The sequence below is a fragment of the Salminus brasiliensis genome, chromosome 17 (assembly GCF_030463535.1).
Source record: "Salminus brasiliensis chromosome 17, fSalBra1.hap2, whole genome shotgun sequence".
NCBI lineage: Eukaryota > Metazoa > Chordata > Actinopteri > Characiformes > Bryconidae > Salminus > Salminus brasiliensis.
Genome location: NC_132894.1, coordinates 3411434 through 3430515, shown reverse-complemented (window position 1 = coordinate 3430515; position 19082 = coordinate 3411434). Strand labels below are relative to the sequence as shown.

At 44.7% G+C, this 19082-nt stretch overlaps 1 protein-coding gene across 16 annotated transcripts in view; it reads left to right on the top strand.

Annotated features, from left to right (window-relative positions):
- Positions 1–19082, top strand: part of ptprsa (protein tyrosine phosphatase receptor type Sa) — a 311006-nt gene that overhangs the window by 202279 nt on the left and 89645 nt on the right. For 9 of the 16 annotated variants that reach the window (XM_072659945.1, XM_072659944.1, XM_072659940.1 and 6 more), the window contains 2 exons: positions 5624–5734; positions 7799–7810. In XM_072659945.1, coding sequence (XP_072516046.1) covers positions 5624–5734; positions 7799–7810 — 123 coding nt within the window. The remainder of the gene's footprint in view (positions 1–5623; positions 5735–7798; positions 7811–19082) is intronic. The other 7 variants (XM_072659946.1, XM_072659948.1, XM_072659947.1 and 4 more) reach the window with 1 other exon arrangement.

Sequence of the window (19082 nt, the reverse complement as noted above, 5' to 3'; positions counted from 1 at the left end):
TTAGAGCTTCTTACTGGATATTACTGTAATTAGAGCTTCATACTGGATATTAATATTATTAGAGCTTCATATGGGATATTAATGTTATTAGAGCTTCTTACTGTATATTACTGTAATTAGAGCTTCATACTGGATATTAATATTATTAGAGCTTCATACTGGATATTACTGTAATTAGAGCTTCATACTGGATATTAGTGTTTTTAGAAATACATAACTGGATTTTAATATTTAATAAGCTCTAATAACATTAATATCCGGTATGAAGCTCTAATAACATTAATATCCAATATGAAGTTCTAATAACATTAATATCCAGTATGAAGCTCTAATAACATTAATATCCAATATGAAGTTCTAATAACATTAATATCCAGTATGAAGCTCTAATAACATTAATATCCAATATAACGTTTTAATAGCATTAAAGCATTAGAGCTTATTAAATATTAAAATCCAGTTATGTATTAGAGCTTCATACTAGATATTAATGTTATTAGAGCTTCATACTGGATTATAATATTATCAGAAATTCATCCTGGATATTAATGTTATTAGAAATTAATTCTAAATATTATTAGTAATTCATCCTGGATATGAACATTACTGTAACTTTTTTGTGGCAGTAGTAGCTGCGCATTAGACTGCTGAGCCGCTCGGCGCACCTGAACTACATTCCCGATGTTCAGAATGGTCTACGGCTCGGCTCGTGCTTCGAAATTGATGAAGAGGCGGAGCCCTGTGATCACATTTCAGTCATTTCCTACATCTGGAATAAACATCTGGAGTAAAGAGATGTCGCATTATTGACAGCGGTAGGGGGGCGTGTCCTAATGGCACCGTTTGGTGTATGGTCATTGTCCAGACGACCCGTCGGCTCTGCGGTGTGAGGTGGAATGGCTGCGGTTCTAATGGCGAGCTTTTGTTGGGTTCTTGGTGCAGCTGGTTTGTGCTGTGTGCTGAGCGAGGACGGTGCGGACCACTCTGCAGCAGCACTCGCTCTCGGACACATTCGGCATCGCCACGCATCTCTCCAGCCCCTTATTATCTTGCTCATTGTTGTGTTTGTGGTAATAGCTCACAGCTGGAGGGCTGGTGTTGGCCTGTGTGGAGCTTTCTCTCTCTCTCTCTCTCTCTCTCTCTCTCTCTCTCTCTCTCTCTCTCTCTCTCTCTCTCTCTCTCGCTCGCTCGCCTGGGCACTCTGCTGAACGAGCATTTATCTTAAAGGAAATGCAGCACGCCTTTTATCACGTTGCACACTCTGAGCGCGCCGCCACTCGCTAGCAGGAGATTATTTCCTCCTCCTTCTTCCTCTTCAGTTCCTGCTTTATTTATTTGCTTATTTTGTTTGTTTCCGGGCTGCAAACAAGCAAGCTGCGCCGCTGGGCCCGAAACTCGCGGAATAAGCCACGGGGCAGCGGGAATTGTGGGAATTCGGAATGCGCTCATGCTCGTACATAACAAATAATAATTAAAAACAGCGGCTTTTGAAAGCGGCAAGATCAAAGGCAGCGTGTTTGGACTGGGGCGTGTCGAGAAGTGGCCTGGCGCCGCCGCCTCCGCGTTTAACAGCAGCGTTTTTAAGCTGGCCGGGGAGCGAATGGTTGAGACGACAAAATTAGATGTTTTGCTTGAAAGGAGAGGGACTACAAATGAGAGAGAGAGAGAGAGAAATAGATAGAGAGACATGTATAGAGAGATGGAGAGGCTTAACGTATCTCATCAAGTAAAAAAAAAAAAAAAAGATGCAAATTAGCGGAAAGTGAATCACACTCATTGTGTAAAACAACAAAGGCTTTCGAGAGGAAATCAGAAGGTGGTAAGACGCGCGCACAGTGAGGCAGCTGACAGGAGAGCAGTGGCGGGATGTTAAGATAAGGCCGAGCTACGAGAGCGCCGTAATTAGCTGGGCTGGGCTCTGCAGCGCCACCACGATAGACGGACGGACGAACGGACGGACGGACGAACGGCAGTTGAATCGCACCACCCCAGATCAAGCATTCTGAATGTGCTCTCTCGGCTCCGGCTTTGAGAGCAGCAGCAGAAGAAGAAGAAGAAGAAGGTCTAAAACGGAGTAATGAAGTCAGCGGGGACAGATCAGTCGGCTCTGAATGGACACAGAGGGGCGGGGTCTTCACCCCCCCACTCTCTAACCGACTTCTTACTTATTTGTCTTCTTTGCGTTTTCTCCGCTGATCTGCAGTCGGCTCATTACCAGAGGACGCGGTTTCAACAGCCGCCCCGAGCCTGAACACCACAGAGAGAGAGAGAGAGAGAGAGAGAGAGAGAGAAGGCAAAGGGACTGAGTAAGAGAGAGAGAGATATCGAAGACTGTAGGGCAGAGAGAGAGAGAGAGATAGAGGACAAGAGAGGTATAAAATACTAAGGAACAGACAGAGAGAGAGAGAGAGAGAGAGAGAGAGAGTAATAGAGAGATATAGGAGACAAAGGGACTGAGTAAGAGAGAGAGATCGAAGATTGTAGGGCAGCCAGAGAGAGATAGAGGGCGAGAGAGGTATAAAAGACTAAGGAACACAGAGAGAGAGTAATACAGAGATATAGGAGGCAAAGGGACAAAGAACGGCAGAGTGAGATTAAGATATAGAGGACAAAGGGACAGAGAGAGAGAGAGGGGTATAGAAGACTGTAGGGCAGAGAGAAAGAGAGATAAAGGACGAGAGAGAGAGATAAAGGACGAGAGAGGTTTAGAAGACTAAGGAACTGAGAGAGAGAGTAATAGAGAGATATTGGAGACAAAGGGACTGAGTAAGAGAGAGATAGAGAGATATAGAAGACTGTTGGGCAGAGAGAGAGAGATAGAGGACAAGAGAGCTATAAAAGACTAAGGAACTGAGAGAGAGAGAGAGATAGAGAGTAATAGAGAGATATAGGAGACAAAGGGACTGAGTAAGAGAGGGAGAGATTGAAGACTATAGGGCAGCCAGAGAGAGTTTGAGGACGAGAGAGGTATAAAAGACTAAGGAACAGAGAGAGAGAGAGAGAGAGAGAGTAAAAGAGAGATATAGGAGACAAAGGCACAAAGAACGGCAGAGTGAGATTAAGATATAGAGGACAAAGGGACAGAGAGAGAGAGAGAGGGGTATAGAAGACTTTAGGGCAGAGAGAGAGAGAGAGAGAGAGATAAAGGACGAGAGAGGTTTAGAAGACTAAGAGATAGAGAGAGAGGACGAGAGAGGTATAGAAGAATGTAGGGCAGAGAGAGAGAGAGATAGAGGACGAGAGAGGTATAGAAGACTAAGGGATAGAGAAAGAGGACGAGAGAGGTATAGAAGACTAAGGAACTGAGAGAGAGTAATAGAGAGATATAGGAGACAAAGGGACTGAGTAAGAGAGATAGAGAGATATAGAAGACTGTAGGGCAGAGAGATAGAGGACGAGAGAGGTATAGAAGACTAAGGGATAGAGATAGAGGACGAGAGAGGTACAGAAGACTAAGGAACTGAGAGAGAGAGTAATAGAGAGATATAGGAGACAAAGGGACTGAGTAAGAGAGAGATAGAGAGATATAGAAGACTGTAGGGCAGAGAGAGAGAGATAGAGGGCGAGAGAGGTATAAAAGACTAAGGGATAGAGAGAGAGGACGAGAGAGGTATATATGACAGAGAGAGAGAGAGAGAGAGAGAAAGGGTGGAAGAAAACTGGAGAGTGAAATAAAGAGAGAAAATAAGAGCGAGAGACACAAAGAGACAGACAGGGTGAGAGAGGGGAAGAGGGGTCAGATAGAAACAGCAGAAAAGAGAAAGAAAAAGGAGAGAGAGAGAGAGAGAGAAGGGAAAGGAGGGACGCACAGAAGGGCGAGAGAGGGGAGGGGGCGAGCGAGCAGACGGTCACGCTGTTATGGTTTATTTATCAGAGTTTAGATGAATAACAGTAAAGTTCTGCGCTGTTTTCCGAGAGTCGGAAGAACGGAAAGCGAGTCGTCGGAAGCGAGCAGAGCCTTCCGGGGTGGTCCAGCCGTCCGAGGCGTCGTATCACAGGTTGTGTAAAAGCGCCGCACCTGAGGAGACTTCAGAACACACTCCAGGCCCAACTGATGCAGCCGGACCCCCTGCTGCGCCCACTCCAACTCACACACTTCCAAAGCCCACCTGCTCGTGGCAGGTCAGTGTGCTATTCTGGCTGCGGCTCCCTGGCGGTCCGGGGGTGATTAGAGGTGCGGCGGTAACGGGCAGGTGAGGCCTCCAGCCGCTTGGATAACGCTGCCTCTGACATCTGTCCTTTCGGAGAGAGCAGCGAGTGCAAATAGGTGTGAGAGACGCAGTGCGACACACACACACACACACACACACACACACACACGTGTCACACACACACTACACACACTATGGCTGTGCAATATATCAATAGAATTAAGTATAACAAAACCCTTCCTCCCTGGCTCTGTCCAGATGTTTGCGTGGAGACAGTTATGTCGGTAGACAGGCGTTAGCATGGGCACTCTGGCTGGTCTACAGCTACGCAGCAGGGGGCGCTGCACCGTGTGTTGTGAACCATCGTTAAACATTTCTGAGACTTAGTCCCGTAGGTTCGACCCTGAGAGAACACCTGCCTAGCAACACTGTAGCAACCACTAAGGAACGCCGGCTCCTGCTCTGTGCAGCACACCGGACATGAACTAATGACCGCTCGATAAACAACCTGGTCTTGACCCCCCCGCTCCCTTCAGACGCCGAGACACATGTCCTGGAGAACGTGCTGGCAGCTCAGAGCGTGACACCTGCCTGTAAGCAGCTACGTTCTAGATATTCTACGTTCTAGCAATATTAATGCTGGCCTGAAGGCTGAGATTGTTGGGTCTGATTCAGTGCAATTCGGGCACTGATTTTTGATTGGACGTACGGTTTCCGCGTAGCAACGGATGAATGGATGGGATGCCATTATCTCTTTGTCTATGTCAGTGATTCAAATACGCAAGAGCACCTGAGCAACCACCTGAGACGCCATAGGGGACAGAACACCATCTGAGATATAGCAACAGCCTAGCAACCACCTAGCAACCACTAAGCAACGGCATAGCAATCACCTTGCAGTGTTATAGAACCCATCAAGCAACCGCTTAGCAAAACCATATCAACCATGTGGGGAAACCATAGCAACCACTTACCAAGAACTGGTTTTTAGCATGAAAACAAAGGGTGGATGAAGGAGATGGATGTAGTAGGCACCATAGCAACCACCTAGCAACCACTTAGCAGCACTATAGTACCCATCTACCGACTACTTAGCAACACCACAGCAACCATTCTGCATTTCCTTTCCTTTTCTAGCTGTAATGTGATATGCCATGTGATTCACCTTGTTGTAAAACCCTCCGTCCCCCATCCCCTGTCCCCCTACCACCACCACACACACACACCACTCACCCCCACGCTGAACCATCGTGAGTGTGTAGTTACATCATGCAGCTCCACACCTGAGCAGGGCTTGAGAAATTGATGATGATACTCTCATTAAAAGCGTGTGGCAGCCTTGTCACTTTGGTTTCTCATCACAGTCTCTCTCTCTCTCTCTCTTTTTCTCTCTCTCTCTTTCTTTTGGGGTGTGCCCTCGTGCCCCTCTCCTATCCCTTCCTTCCTCCTCCTCCTCCTCCTCCTCCTCACAGGTGCCCTGCAGATAGAGAACACGGAGGAGACGGATCAGGGGAAGTACGAGTGTGTGGCGTCTAACGTGGAAGGCGTCCGCTACTCTTCCCCTGCCAACCTGTATGTGCGAGGTAGGGAGCAACCTGGCCTCGGAGGGAAATCTTTTAAAGCCAGTCCCAGTCCCGGTGTGCCGGGGGTGCTAAATCCAGCTCTTTTTACTTGGTAGAACGTAAACCTGGCCTGTGCTCTTAGCCTCATCGCCTCCTCCTAGGCTTTTTTTTTATTTTTTATTTATTTATTTTTTTTAAATGAAGTCAATTACATGCGTTTTGATTGGCCGGGCAGTGCACACAGGTGTTGTCTCTTAACCAGCTTTTGCAGGTGCCAGAGGATTGAGAGATGGTAAGTCTAGTTTTGATTGGCTGGCCCAAAGCCTAAAGACCACCAATCAAAACGGTAAAGCAGCAGAAAGCAGGTAACAGAGGTAACGGAAAGCAGGTAACGGGGGGATTGTGAATGTGTATCTGATCAGTAATGTGCAGTGCTTTGTGCCGCAAACCTAGGCCTCAGATCCTACAACCCAACCAGCGCAACTGTGAAAAATCCACAGCCGTGGCATTTGCCGCTAAAACACGGCAGCGGAAAGATCTGATATTGTTAGTGCTGTAAAGACGAGCGTGGTTCTTAGCGCTGAAACAAAGGCAGGAAGACGGAGGCGAACGCCTGGCGAGATGATTTTAATAAAGCGAGGCAGATGCATTTTTCCGCATGTAATATTTATTATGTGAATATTAAAGAAAAAAAAAAAAGAGAGAGAGAGAGTTTGTGTTCCCACTTTGTATCAAATAACTTTGTCTCCCATAAATAATTCAAAGGCCTCTTACATTAAAAAAATAGGTCAGAGTGCTGTCTTTGTGTTATTATGGTTATTATTCAGCTTCCACGAGACGCTAAGGCACAGCTAAGGCTTGTGTAATACTGCCTGCAACGGCAGCGCGAGCTGGCCTAGGCTAATAACGTCAATTGCCTAGCGAGCTAGGTGTTTTATGCTAATGAGAACATGGCAGGATCCATTTCCAGCTGAAGAGTAAATACTGCCTCTGAATCTGATATCCGATCCTTTGTCGACAGTCTAAACGTGCTGGAGACGAGGAGGTGATGCTCAGATGCTCTGTAGGTCCAGCAGTAGCTTGAGGAAGCAGCGCTCATGCTAGCCAGTGCTTTTTTTTACGACTACAGTCTTCAGAGGGGTGTTCATTTTTCACTGCACTTAAAAAAATGTATCATGTGTCTGCTTTGGTTTGTTTACTGAGCTTGATTCTGTTAACCACTGTGACCAGATGACCAGTGTTTTGATTTCTAGAGTGTTCTGCATTTGATATTAGCAGCTACAATGGGATCAGAGCATTCAGTGCATTTCTAACCAGTGAATTTCTTGCCAGCGTTGAGTCCAAGCAGGTCCTTCAGGACCGGCAACACTGACTACATTGAGATCGTTGGGTCAGATTTCATTGTAGCTGCTAAATTTGCCTAAAAAGCAAAAAAAAAAAGCATAAACAGTCATGTTTTATTTTTGTGCAGTGAGTTTTTTTCTTTTCTTTGAGTTCTTTCATTGTTTTTTCTTATCGTTTCCTCTTTTCTCTTCGTTCTGTTCCTTTACGTTAAGCAAACGGGCCACCGGGGGAGCTTTTTAGGTGGCCAAGCTGGACGCTGTGGTTTCTTTCATTGTGTTTTTAACGCAACGTGCTGAAAGTGACCCCAGTGACCCAGGCTAGCAGCACTGGGCTGAGCCATGTCATCACTGGGGTCAAAAGGTTAACAGGTTTTTTTTTTTTTTTTTTTAATTATTATTTATTGATTGATTAATTGATTGATGGATTGATTGATATATTGATTGATTTATTAAACAGCGAACAGACGGGCAAGCCTGCGACAAACTGTTTGGGTGTCACTGCTGTCAATGAGTAGACTTTTTTTCCTTTTCTTTTCTCCAAAGGGCAAAAAGAAACGCAATCCTTAAATAAACAAATAAATAATAAACACTTTAAATAATAAAAAAAAAACAACAACAACAAGCAGAGATATGCAGCAGCTTAAAGCCTTGAGGTGGCCTTTTTTACTCTCTCTGTGTTTCCCCTATTTTTCTCTTCTCCTCATGTCATTGTGTTCTGCATCAACCCCTTTACATCCCTCAGAGCTTCGAGAAGGTTGGTGTGTTTTTTCTTTTTTACTTTTTTTAAACCCACATTAAAGACGAAAACAAACAAAACAACAACAGCAAAACAAAACACAACACAAAGCAAGATGTTTTACATTTTTGAAGATTTATTATTTATTTACGTATTTATTTATTTGCTCATGTATTTATTTATGACCAGTTTCAATGAGCACAAATATATAATTCTATATAAAACCTGCTAAATAGTTCAAAGGAAATTTTCATTTATTCATTTATTTATTTGCACAGAAAAAAACAGTAGTAGTAGTAAAAGTGATAGAAACCCGCAACGGTCGGGATTTTATATATTTATATATACATGTATATATATTATATCATATCAAATCAGTATAATATAATATATGCATATATGTATATAATATATAATCTATAATATATAGAACTTTTCCTTTATATCTGAGTTTGCATTGTGGGGCCTTTTCTCGTCTGCATCTGTTGGTATTGCTTCTGCTCAGGATAAAGAGCTGAAAACTGCGAAAAGCTTTGTTGCATTTGTTGTCATGAAAAGTCAGCATCTGAAAAATAACAGGGCCTGGTGCATGATGGGAGAATGTAACTATGCTTGCATGCCTGGAATGGACCTGTGTTTCTTATTTCTGCACTTGTGTGTGTGTATGTGTGTTCGGGTGTGTGTGTGTGTGTGTGTGTGTGTGTGTGTGTGTGTGTTTTTCCGTGACTTGGTTTTACTCTCTCTCTCCTGTTTTCCAACATTTCTCCCCCCCCCCAACCCTCCCCCCATAATGAAGTCTTTTGTGGCCTCTCCTGTAGCGAGTTACTTGTCTGGTAGTGTTGTTTGTTGTGTGCCTTTGTTCTGTACTGTTCCTCAACTCCCTTTATGTTGGAATTTCCTGTTTGTTAGATGTGGTCCGTATCATGTGTGTTTGTGTGCATAGTCATCCCTCGTAGCGTTTTTGTAGTTCCAACATTCCAGAATTACGGAAACCGAAAAAGGGTTCACAAGGAATGTGGGTTCGCAGCCAGTGTTCCTGACATCTCAATACAGAGCTAATGTGGCAAAGCAACGGCCTGATTGGACGATACGAGTTTATGTGGCGTTTTACTCACAGCTAATTCTTTACCGTGTCGCAGGGATCAGCGCTGAATATAATGTGGTCTCTGCAATCTGCAAGCAGTCCCTCAGAGAGCGCGGAGGCTTGGCGGTCCTCGCTGGCAGGGAACTAGCACGGGCCCGCTTTGTTGACTGTCTGCCACGTGTCCTTTTTTTTTTTTTGTTCCCCCCTGGACTCAGCCGGCTCAATCAAACTGGGATTTATCATTCATTCGATCCCCTCGGCGAGCGCCTGAATTGCTTTTCGCTGCGATGATTTGCGTGATTAGGCCACCTAAATTAGGCCCCAAACTAAAAGCGAGTGGCTTGTTGGAGGCTCTGTGTTCTAATCCTGTTTGAATGCTGAGGAGGAGGTGCCAACTTAATCAGGGCCTCATTCCAGCCCGGTCCGCTGGTGCCTGGGCTGGTTAAATCGACTGCCTGCATCATGGCAGCCTATCGCTTTCCTTTCCTATTCACGTTACCCGTTAAACGTAATCGCTCACGTATGCTGGGCTCTGGCTCTGGCTCTGGCTCTGGCTCGTCAATTTGGGTCCTGAAGCTTGGCCAGTTCTGTATTATATCATCTATTACAGAATGTAGCCAACGTACATCCGAGAGAGCTAGCCGCGAGCGCAAGGAATCAGGCAACCCTCCTAGATCACGTAGACGTTTTCGTATATGCTGGGAGAATTCCATTGGGAATCGGTCTGAGCTTGGTGTGGAATGATGAGGCACAATCCCCCAAGTCCCAAGCCACTTGTCCTGTATGTAAATTTTTTGGGAATGATTTTACTTGCGGAAAAGCAAGTCGCAAGCGCAATGAATCGGGCAACTCTCTTAAATCACGTAGAAGAACGTATTAATATTCCTACTCCTGCTGGACGTCCCATGGGGGGATTGGTCTGTACTTGGGCAGAGTGAGGCACAATCCCAAGCCCATACATACATCCAGTACGTACTTACGTCCAGAGGAGCTATCTGCAAACATCAAGAAAGAAATCAGGCAACGTTAGTGAAGCACTTTGATTAATTAGAAGAACGTACCTCATGCATGCTATGGAGCAACCATGAAGCAATTGGTCTGAGGAGCTGTGGAGGTGGAGGTGGGATGACGAGCCACAATCCCGAGCCACTTGTTTCAGCCATACGTGCGTTTTTGGGAATAAATTTACGTCCGGAAGAGGTAGCCAGGCCACGCTGGTGAAGCACTTACTCACTTAGATCACTTAGAAGGCCGTTCTCATATTCCGGCTCCTGCTAGGAGAACCATGGGGGAATTGGTCTGAGCTCGGGGGGGAATGACAAGGCACGATCCTGAGCCCCTCGTCCCCGCGGCTGCGGTGCTAAACCATCCTGGCCGTCTCATAATGTCTGCACTGAAACAAAATGGCCTGTTGAATTATTCATCGGCGGAGGAAGACATGGTGGTGCTAAGGGGTGGGGAGAGGGAGTGGAGGAGTCTCTGCGTGAGCCGCCGTTCCGGCCCCGAGCAGAAGTTAGCGTTATAAATAATGAAGCGATCGCTAGGGCTGCGATTCCGACTCCCTAGGCCTGGAGTTTATTGGCAGGATTGTATTTTTTTCATATCCGGTCGTGCCTATCTCAAGAGCTCCGTCCTAGATCATGTCCGGCTACTCCTTAGGCTAAGGCTAAAATGCTAGTCTTGATAGAGTTGAAATGGACGATGGATGAAAGTAAAGACTGCTCAGAGCTCCTTTGTAGCCGCGTTAGCATGTTAGCTGCAGTGAGTTAGCAGTAATCCCCTTTTGAACTTTGATTGACCAGAACTGAGCCCTCCGGAGTGGATAGGGAGTCAGTCAGTCCTCTACCTTTATGCCAAATTAATGACCGAAATGACAAAGTCTTCCACTTTCAATGAGGTCGCTAATCTCCCATTATTATTGCCCCCCAACAACGGCGGGCTTTCGAGACGTTCCTCGCTTCCTCTCAACGTAGCCTAATGAGCGAACAATGAAAATGAACAAATGATCCTCCAGGGTTTTAGGCCTCTGAGTCTTTCTGAGGAATTGCAGACTGCTGTGGTAATCTCCTCCCAACTCTCCAATATGGACACTGGACTGTGTTGCGGTGCTTGGAAGACTGGAAGTGCTGTGCCGTTCGGATTGTGATTGACCGTATGCGCATGCCTGCATATGCATGCCTGCCTCCCAGCCTCCAGCTTCTGCATGCCCTGACTTGCATGTGCTTGCATGTGTTACTGTTACTGCATTTTGGCATGGGAAACGGAAACGACAGCTAGATTACACCCTGCTCTGCGGTCGGCTGCAGCCGAGGCCGACCTTAGCTTGGGGCTCACGAGCGATTTTGACCTCTCGTCTGTCAAAAGGAAAAAGGCCCGAAGGCCGAACTGCGTCAGAATCCGTCTAATTCCGACTCCAACCTCTCCGCTGTCTAAAGCTCTCCCAAGTAATACGCTCTCAGACTCCATCAGTCTCGTATTTGCCGTAATCAGATAAACCGGCGGCAGATGTTTGGCGCTTTTGTTCCCAGTAATAACTTCCATTACTGGTGCTGATTCCTCCGAGCCCCTGCCGAGCGAGACTGCTTACCGCTGCAGCGGAGCAGGTGCGTGCTAATGTGGGCAACCCCTGCGGTCCGTATGGAAAAATAGCTCACCCTCCCCGAGTGGATGTGGAACCTTCCAGGTCTTGGCTCACCCACACGCCGAGCAAGGTGTAATCTCAGCTTCAACGTGGCACTAAAGGCTGCCCATTATTTTGGCTTTTCCCTCCTTCGTTTTGGGGCTGGACAGACTGTCTCACCAAAACCGGCAGATAGTATCCGCCTTCGAAAGCGGTCTGGCGCGCTCATCCTTCATGTTCTCGTCCCAAAAAACCCCATTTTACAAAAGAAGCAGACTTTCTCTTTTGACTGCCTCTCGCCTCGTCCACCGCAGGATCCCTCGATATGTCTTTCTCTCCACAGCGGGGCTTGAAACGAGGTTTTGACTTGGCACCTGTAGAGAAACCAGTCAGAGATGTGTATACAGTCACTGTCAGGCGAAAACCTTCTCCTTCCCAATCATCAACATGTGAATCTTGGACCAATGAATGGACCAATAGGAATGCTCCACAAGACTTTCCATTGAAAGTTCAGAAGGTTTTTTTTCAGAAGGCCGTTTTTTGCATGACAGTGATGAACATCATATGAACATGCGCTAATTCTGCTGGTCAGGCCTGCAGGGCTCCTGGTCTTAGTGAATGAGGAGTGTGTCCGTTCAGTTTTGGGGTTCTTTCCCAACCAAGTCGTACCCGTACAGCACCAGGGAGCTCCAGTGCACTTCAAACGTTAGCCCGTTTATCCGTGTGACCGGATGTCAGGGCTCAGATAATAATAAAATCCGAAGCCGCGCTCCATTTCATGCCGCACTACTTCAAAGCCAGACAAGCCTGATAGATCGATAGGCTAGGATACAAATGTTGACAAGTAATTGAAGACTTTAGGCTCACTTAGGGTCGGCCTTTCCTCCATGCCGGGCGGATAAAGTGTTTTGAGGCATTGTTGTTTGCACTTTGAAGTCAGGAAGATTTCCACGCTCTGTTAGATGGGTCGGGGGATCTAAATTTTGACCCTAGCGATGAAAGTAGGTTAAAGCCTTCCGTTCTTTTTTTATTCTTTTTATTTTTTTGGAAGAAAATGCTAATGCAGCTCTTAGAAGTTAAGGTTCCTGAATGGTTTTGGGCTTAGATGTACAATTCCAGAGAAGATCCTTAGTTTGTGTTGAACCTTACATTAAACTTCCAGAAGTGGTTCATCTACAGATTCCCTCCAAAGACCCCCTTTTTGCATCAGTACCACCAGTTGGTATATCACTTCTGCGTAGAGATGTAGACCAGGCTGTTCCGAGGGGGTGGTTGGTGTGAAACCTGACTCTTTACAGTGGTGCTGAGTGAAACCAGGTGTCGGTTGCCATGGCTATACTGAAATATAGCCACTTTATTAACTATCCAAACCCACCGGTGAACCTACACGTGTCTTCGGAGTCTTATTTAAAATGTTAATGAGGGGAAAAATCAGATAAATCAGATTAATTACAACAAAAATGTTTATTGGAGGGACTATTTTGCCTTATAACAAGCTGTTATAACAAGCGTGTATCCCTCCACCAAAATAATATCCAGTATTTACGTTAAAATCAAGGATTTGTGGATGTTATGGCATAACAGTGTGTCATATTATCGATGTATTATAACATTTTGGTGTAATAACTTGAAAATAAATAAAAAAATAACAAATTTATTTAGACGTCTGGATCAATTCACCACCACTGTGAACTATTCAGACTCTCTATGTTTCTCTAGAGCCAAATGTGTCACTCCAAACCACTGTGAATGGCCTTGTTACATCTCTACCATTTAATTATGCAGAATTTCTCCAAGAAAAACCCTGGAATTCCAATTTAACAGGTTTTTTTTGACGGTTTCGCTCCAAATAGGCCCTTTTTGCCAGCGTTATTTTTAGGAATTGGTCTAAAAATCACATTTTTATTCTTTTTCTGTTGCATAATTCTAACTAAATGGTTACTAGCATTGTTTAGTGCACAGGCAGAACAGTAAAAGCAATCACACTGGTATCAAATTATAACAAATAATAATTAGCATCAAAAGGTGAAAGGTTGCAGCCCTCATTCACTCAGCTACCAAAAGCTCATGGTCCACACTGGCCGACTGCAGAGCCAGTTAAAGCAACTGCAAATATGCACACCCCCCCCCCCCCCCAACACACACACACACACACACACACACCTCCTCACACCCCACCACCCCCAAATTAGCACTCATTTGACACAGCTGGACGTCTGAACTGTCTGAACTTAGTCCCTTGTTCTTGAATTGGTGCTGAAAATCTGGTAAGACAACTCCAACACCACCCATTGCAGGTCCATTCAGTTCCCACCCTCTGCACATCCCTGTCAGATGGCTATATCTGTGATCAGTGGTCAAAGTCAGAGCCTTGAACACACACCTGCGCTGTAATGTGTGTGTGTGTGTGTGTGTGTGTGTGTGTGCCTTGATGATACTTTACTCAGCACCGTTTTGATTGTGTGTGTCTGTGTGTTCCATTTAAAGATGTTGCTACCTGCACTAGTTTTCTTTTTCGGTGGGGTGGGTGGGGACTGGGGTGCATGCTTGGATGGGCCTGGGCAGTATGACTCTACCGGCTCCGGGCTGGTGGACAGTTTGGTTCCACATCGTATTTGTCCCTCATGCAGTCATAGCCATGCATGACCTTGTGACACGTGGGCTGCCCTTTCACCTTTGTCAAATGTTGTTGGATATGCACTTTTTGGGGGGGTTGCTTACAAATATGGGACTATATTTCCCCATAAATCAGCAGTAATGACTCACCAAAATTGGATTTTAATGAGTAGCTAGTAAGGCTGGTAGTGTCTTAAAGGGGAATTCCACCAATTTCAAAAATTAATAGTAAATATTAAAGTGGTTTAGTGTGAGACGCCCCGTTCTAGATTAAATTCCCCAGTCAGATTTGTTCACAGTGGTGGTAAATGAGACTCCAGTGCCTCTAAAAGCTAAAAGATATTGCAGAGACATTGGTTTAGCTTAGTTTTGAGAGCTTTTAGGCCTAAAACACATTCAATTAATACAATTAAGACACATGAACTGTAAAGGGGATCATGCAGGCCGTTATGAGGCAAAGAAAATGGATTTTACCATCATCAACATTACATATCAGACACACAAGACACGTGTAGCTTGACCAGGCTGTATCTGTGTTGTATTCATGGTGGTGTCTGATTCCATTCACCACCACTGTACAGTTTATTATAAAAATATATAAATTAAGGAGCCACCGATTTCACTCCAAAAACAATGTGTTATATTATATCTTATATTATTAATATTGCTTGAAATACTCACAAATACACTGTTTTAGCTTAGTTGAGAAGGTTCAGGCCCCAAACACATTAAATATAATACAGTTAAGACTCATGAATTGTAAAGGGGTAAATGTGAGTCCTCGGGCAAGACTCCTAACACTACATTGGCCCACCTCTGTAATACAAGTTACCTTATAAGTCGCTCTGGATAAGATCGTCAGCTAAATGCTGTATATGTAGATGTACATTTACAGTGATGTCTGACTTCATTCACCACCACTGTAAAAAAATATCTGGGTTGGTACTTTTTTTTTTAAGGAACCACCAATTTCACTCCAAACCCCACTGTCAATATCCTATAGCTTATATTATTATTATTATATTATTATATTGCATGAAATACTCTGTTTTAGCTTAGTTGAGAAAGTTCAGGCCCCAAACACATTAAATATAATACAGTTAAGACACATGAATTGTAAAGGAGTAAATGTAAGTCATTATGAGGCAATAAATAACACCACTACCGGCCAGTGAGCTACCATAGCATGTGGGAGACTGGGGTTCGATTCCCGGTCTGGGTGACTATGCTGCGCTACACCAATAAGAGTCCTTGGGCAAGACTCCTAATACTACATTGGCCCTCCTCTGTAATACAAGTCATAAGTCGCTCTGGCTAAGATCGTCAGCTAAATACCGTAGATGTAAATTTATGGTGACGTCTGACTGCATTCACCACCACTGTAAAAATATCTGGGTTGGTATGTTTATATGTATATATATATATATATATATATATATATATATATATATATATATATATATATATAAGGAACCACCAATTTGATACCAAACCCCACTCTCAATGCGTTCATATTATATTATAGAAATCCTCACAAATACACAGTTTTAGGTTCATTTTGAGAAGGTTTAGGCCTAAAACATTAAATTAATACACTTAAGACACATGAATTGCAAAGGGGTACATGCAGGGTGTTGTGAGGCAAAATAGTGTTAGAAAAATAGAAAATGTGTTTTTGTAAGATTTGCTGTTATTTTAACATCATGAACATTGCATAGAAAACTCTGAAGACATGTAGGCTTCACTGATGGGTTTGAATAGTAAATAAAACGAAATTAAATAAAAACATTTCCCATCACCACCAGCCTAAGCCAATCAAATACAATTAAAAAAACTACAGCAGTTCCCTACCAAACCACTCTACAGGTACCAGGGCTGTTGACTGCAGCCAAAATTCTGAAATTGCGGTGGAATTCCCTTTTAAATAAGTAGCCGAGTAGATGATCACATTTAACACAAGGCACATCGGTAATGATGTATTCCAGAGCAGCACTGCTGTGGATGATTATCACTCACTGGAGACTATAGAAGGTCATCCTTTACAATGAGGTTTCGCAAACCACTCCTCTGAACAGATCCGCGCTTCATTATAACGGCTCTGCGCGTGAATACAGGCCTCAGACTTCAGCTGCCGCGTCTCAGCGAAGGCCGTGAAGGTCACGAGGCCGCTGTATTCAGAGAAGTAATTATAAACAATGGTTAGGATCACAAATTATAACCACCCTTTTGGAAGACGTGCGCATAGAATAGAAAAGTAATCAAAATCAAACTGCAGGGCTTTTTATTGCACTTTTTTTGGGGGGGGGGGGGTAATCAGCTGTATTGAAGTGGTGGAGATTACCATGTTCTTTGTAGATGGTAGAAGATGTGCAAATAAGACATAAGAAATGTGTGGTTATGTTATGGGACTAGTGCATTTTATATATATATATATATATATATATATATATATATATATATATATATTTATATATATATATATATATATAGATAGTTAGATGGATATAGATATATGTGTATATAAGTGCGCTGGATGAGGCCCTCCTGGATTGTCACAGTAGGTTCCAGACTGGTCCAGTTCTCCGGGGCCGCCGTCTCCTCCAGAAATCATCAGAAGTTGAATCTCGGGATTTCAAGCCCCTCTGTGGGAGAAGGGATTTATTTATTTTTTGCCGAAGTCAGATCCGACTCTCCCCTGTGCCCTCCTCCCTCCCACCTCCCTCCTTACCTCTGCCCTCCCCCCCTCTTGTTGTCCCTGTCGTGTCTCCAGCCCCAAGTAGATGTTCAAAAGTTCACCCGGGTCTGTCCCGTCCCTTCTGTCTGCTGTCCTGCTGCTGTGGACTTTTGTTCTGCCACATGTCCCGTCTCCACCTGTTGTCTCCGTCCTTTCTGTGTCATTGAGTTTTTATTTTTTGTCCCTTTTTCTTTTCTTTCCTTTTCTTTTTTTTTTAAACTCGCCCTAACACCCCAACCTCCATGCACTCTCCTCCTCCCTCTTTCTCTCCACCCCCCCCCCCTCTGTCCCCGCACCGCTGAGACATGACCCTCCTATTGGTGTACACATCCCACAGCTCCTTCAGAAGGGGCTTTCTGCCTTCCTTCATTGCAGAGGTCTTAGGGAAGCCTGATTCTGCTTTCAGAGAGACTTAGGAAGGGGTGGAAATTTCATGCAACCTTATGCAAGTTGTGCCAGCTGTAATTTCTTAGAGCCTGGGGCAGTAGAGTGAGTTGGGTACCTTGTCCAAGGGCACGCCCTGATCTTTAATCAGTCCTGAGAATTAAACCCATTAAACCCCTCCGATTTGAACCCACAACCTTCTGGTTGATGGCTCACCTCTCTTATCACTAGGCTGGTTAATCTAACAGGTTTCCCAGTCAGTCCTGGGATTTGAACCCACAACCTTCTGGTTGATGACTCACCTCTCTCATCACTAGGCTGGTTAATCTAACAGGTTTCCCAGTCAGTCCTGGGATTTGAACCCACAACCTTCTGGTTGATGGGCTCTGGCCCTCAGTTTTCCAGCCCTGCTTTACATCATGCAAGTGAACTTTCGGTTTGTGTAGATTTGGAGCTTCTGAAGTTGCTAAAGTTGCATGAACTTTTCACCCACCCACCCACACAGATTTCTGGGTCAAATCCCTTTTCAGATCAGCGGTAAGGTCCTGATTGTCCACATCTGCAGTTGAACCCCAGTCTACCTATATAACCTAGAATTCAGCTCAGGAAATGTCTCCCGCTCAGTTTTAGGAGGCGAGTAAGAACGGAAAAGCTGAACAGCTCATTAAAGGACGTTGTCCTCGGCCTGGCTGACCCCAAATCCCCCTTAAACCTCCCCTCTCTTTTCCCTCCCTCTCAGTGGCATCCTCACTCATCCTGCCCTTCATGCGTAGCTTTGGCAGCCTTTGTCGTAGAGGTGCTTCCTTTCCCTTCCCATCGTAGCCTAGCGCACTTCCTGTCATGACCTCTTTCATTCTTCCTATTGTATTTATTAATTTATTGATTTATTTGTCGTTCCTTTTTTCCAGTTTGTAAGTATTCCTTTCTTTTCCGTGTGTGTGCCGCAGCTAGTTGGAGTCAAACTCAGCTACTTTTCCGATGTTGTCATATAGATTTTGATTCTACAGTGTATTTATTTTTGCGTTGCGACGTCCCAGGCCAGGGCCGCAATGTGACCCACACTCCCGTCACATTGGGTCCCACTGGCTGGAGAGAAAAACGAAACTTTCTCAGCATTGAAGTGGGTCCCCATGACCCTACACCCTTCCCCTCCGTCCCTCTCCTTTCTTTCTTTCCCTCGTTTTCTCGTGCGCGATCACTACTTCTCGCTCCTCCTCCTCCTCCTCCTCCTCTTCTTCCTTTTCCTTTTCCTGTTCAGTCGTCTTTGTCTGGGCATGCTAGCGACCCTCAGTTACATTCCTCTATGCATTTTAGCTCAAATTTCTCTCTCTCTCTTTCTCTCTCTCTCTCTCTCTGTCTCTCTCGCTCTCTCTCGCTCTTTCTTTGTTTTTTGGTTTTTGAGTTTCTCTTCCTGTTTCAGTTCTATTTCCTCTACCTACTTATGCATGATGTCTGTGAAAATGATAGCTGCATCTATCAATGGAACCGTGTCAGAATTTAAAGAGGCTTTGTCCAGTTGATTTACCCTCAATCACAAAAATCTGATTAAGGTTTCTCATCTTTAGTGCCAGGCTAGAGAACCGCCGATTCCCTCATGCACCAGCACATAAACATATACGGCCATATACAGCGTGTGTATATCTATATATATGTATATGTGTATGTATATATATATGTATATACATGCCTTTTCGAGCGTAGGCAGAAATTACAGCAATTGGTGGTACGTTTTTGATCTGTTTACGTTTCTGCAGTCGGAGAAGCTTCCACCAGCCATCTCCTGCTGAGCTTCTCAGCAAGGAGCGCTGAAAAAAGGCCTCCCTAGCCCTGCAACGTCTAAGTGCAGCTCTCT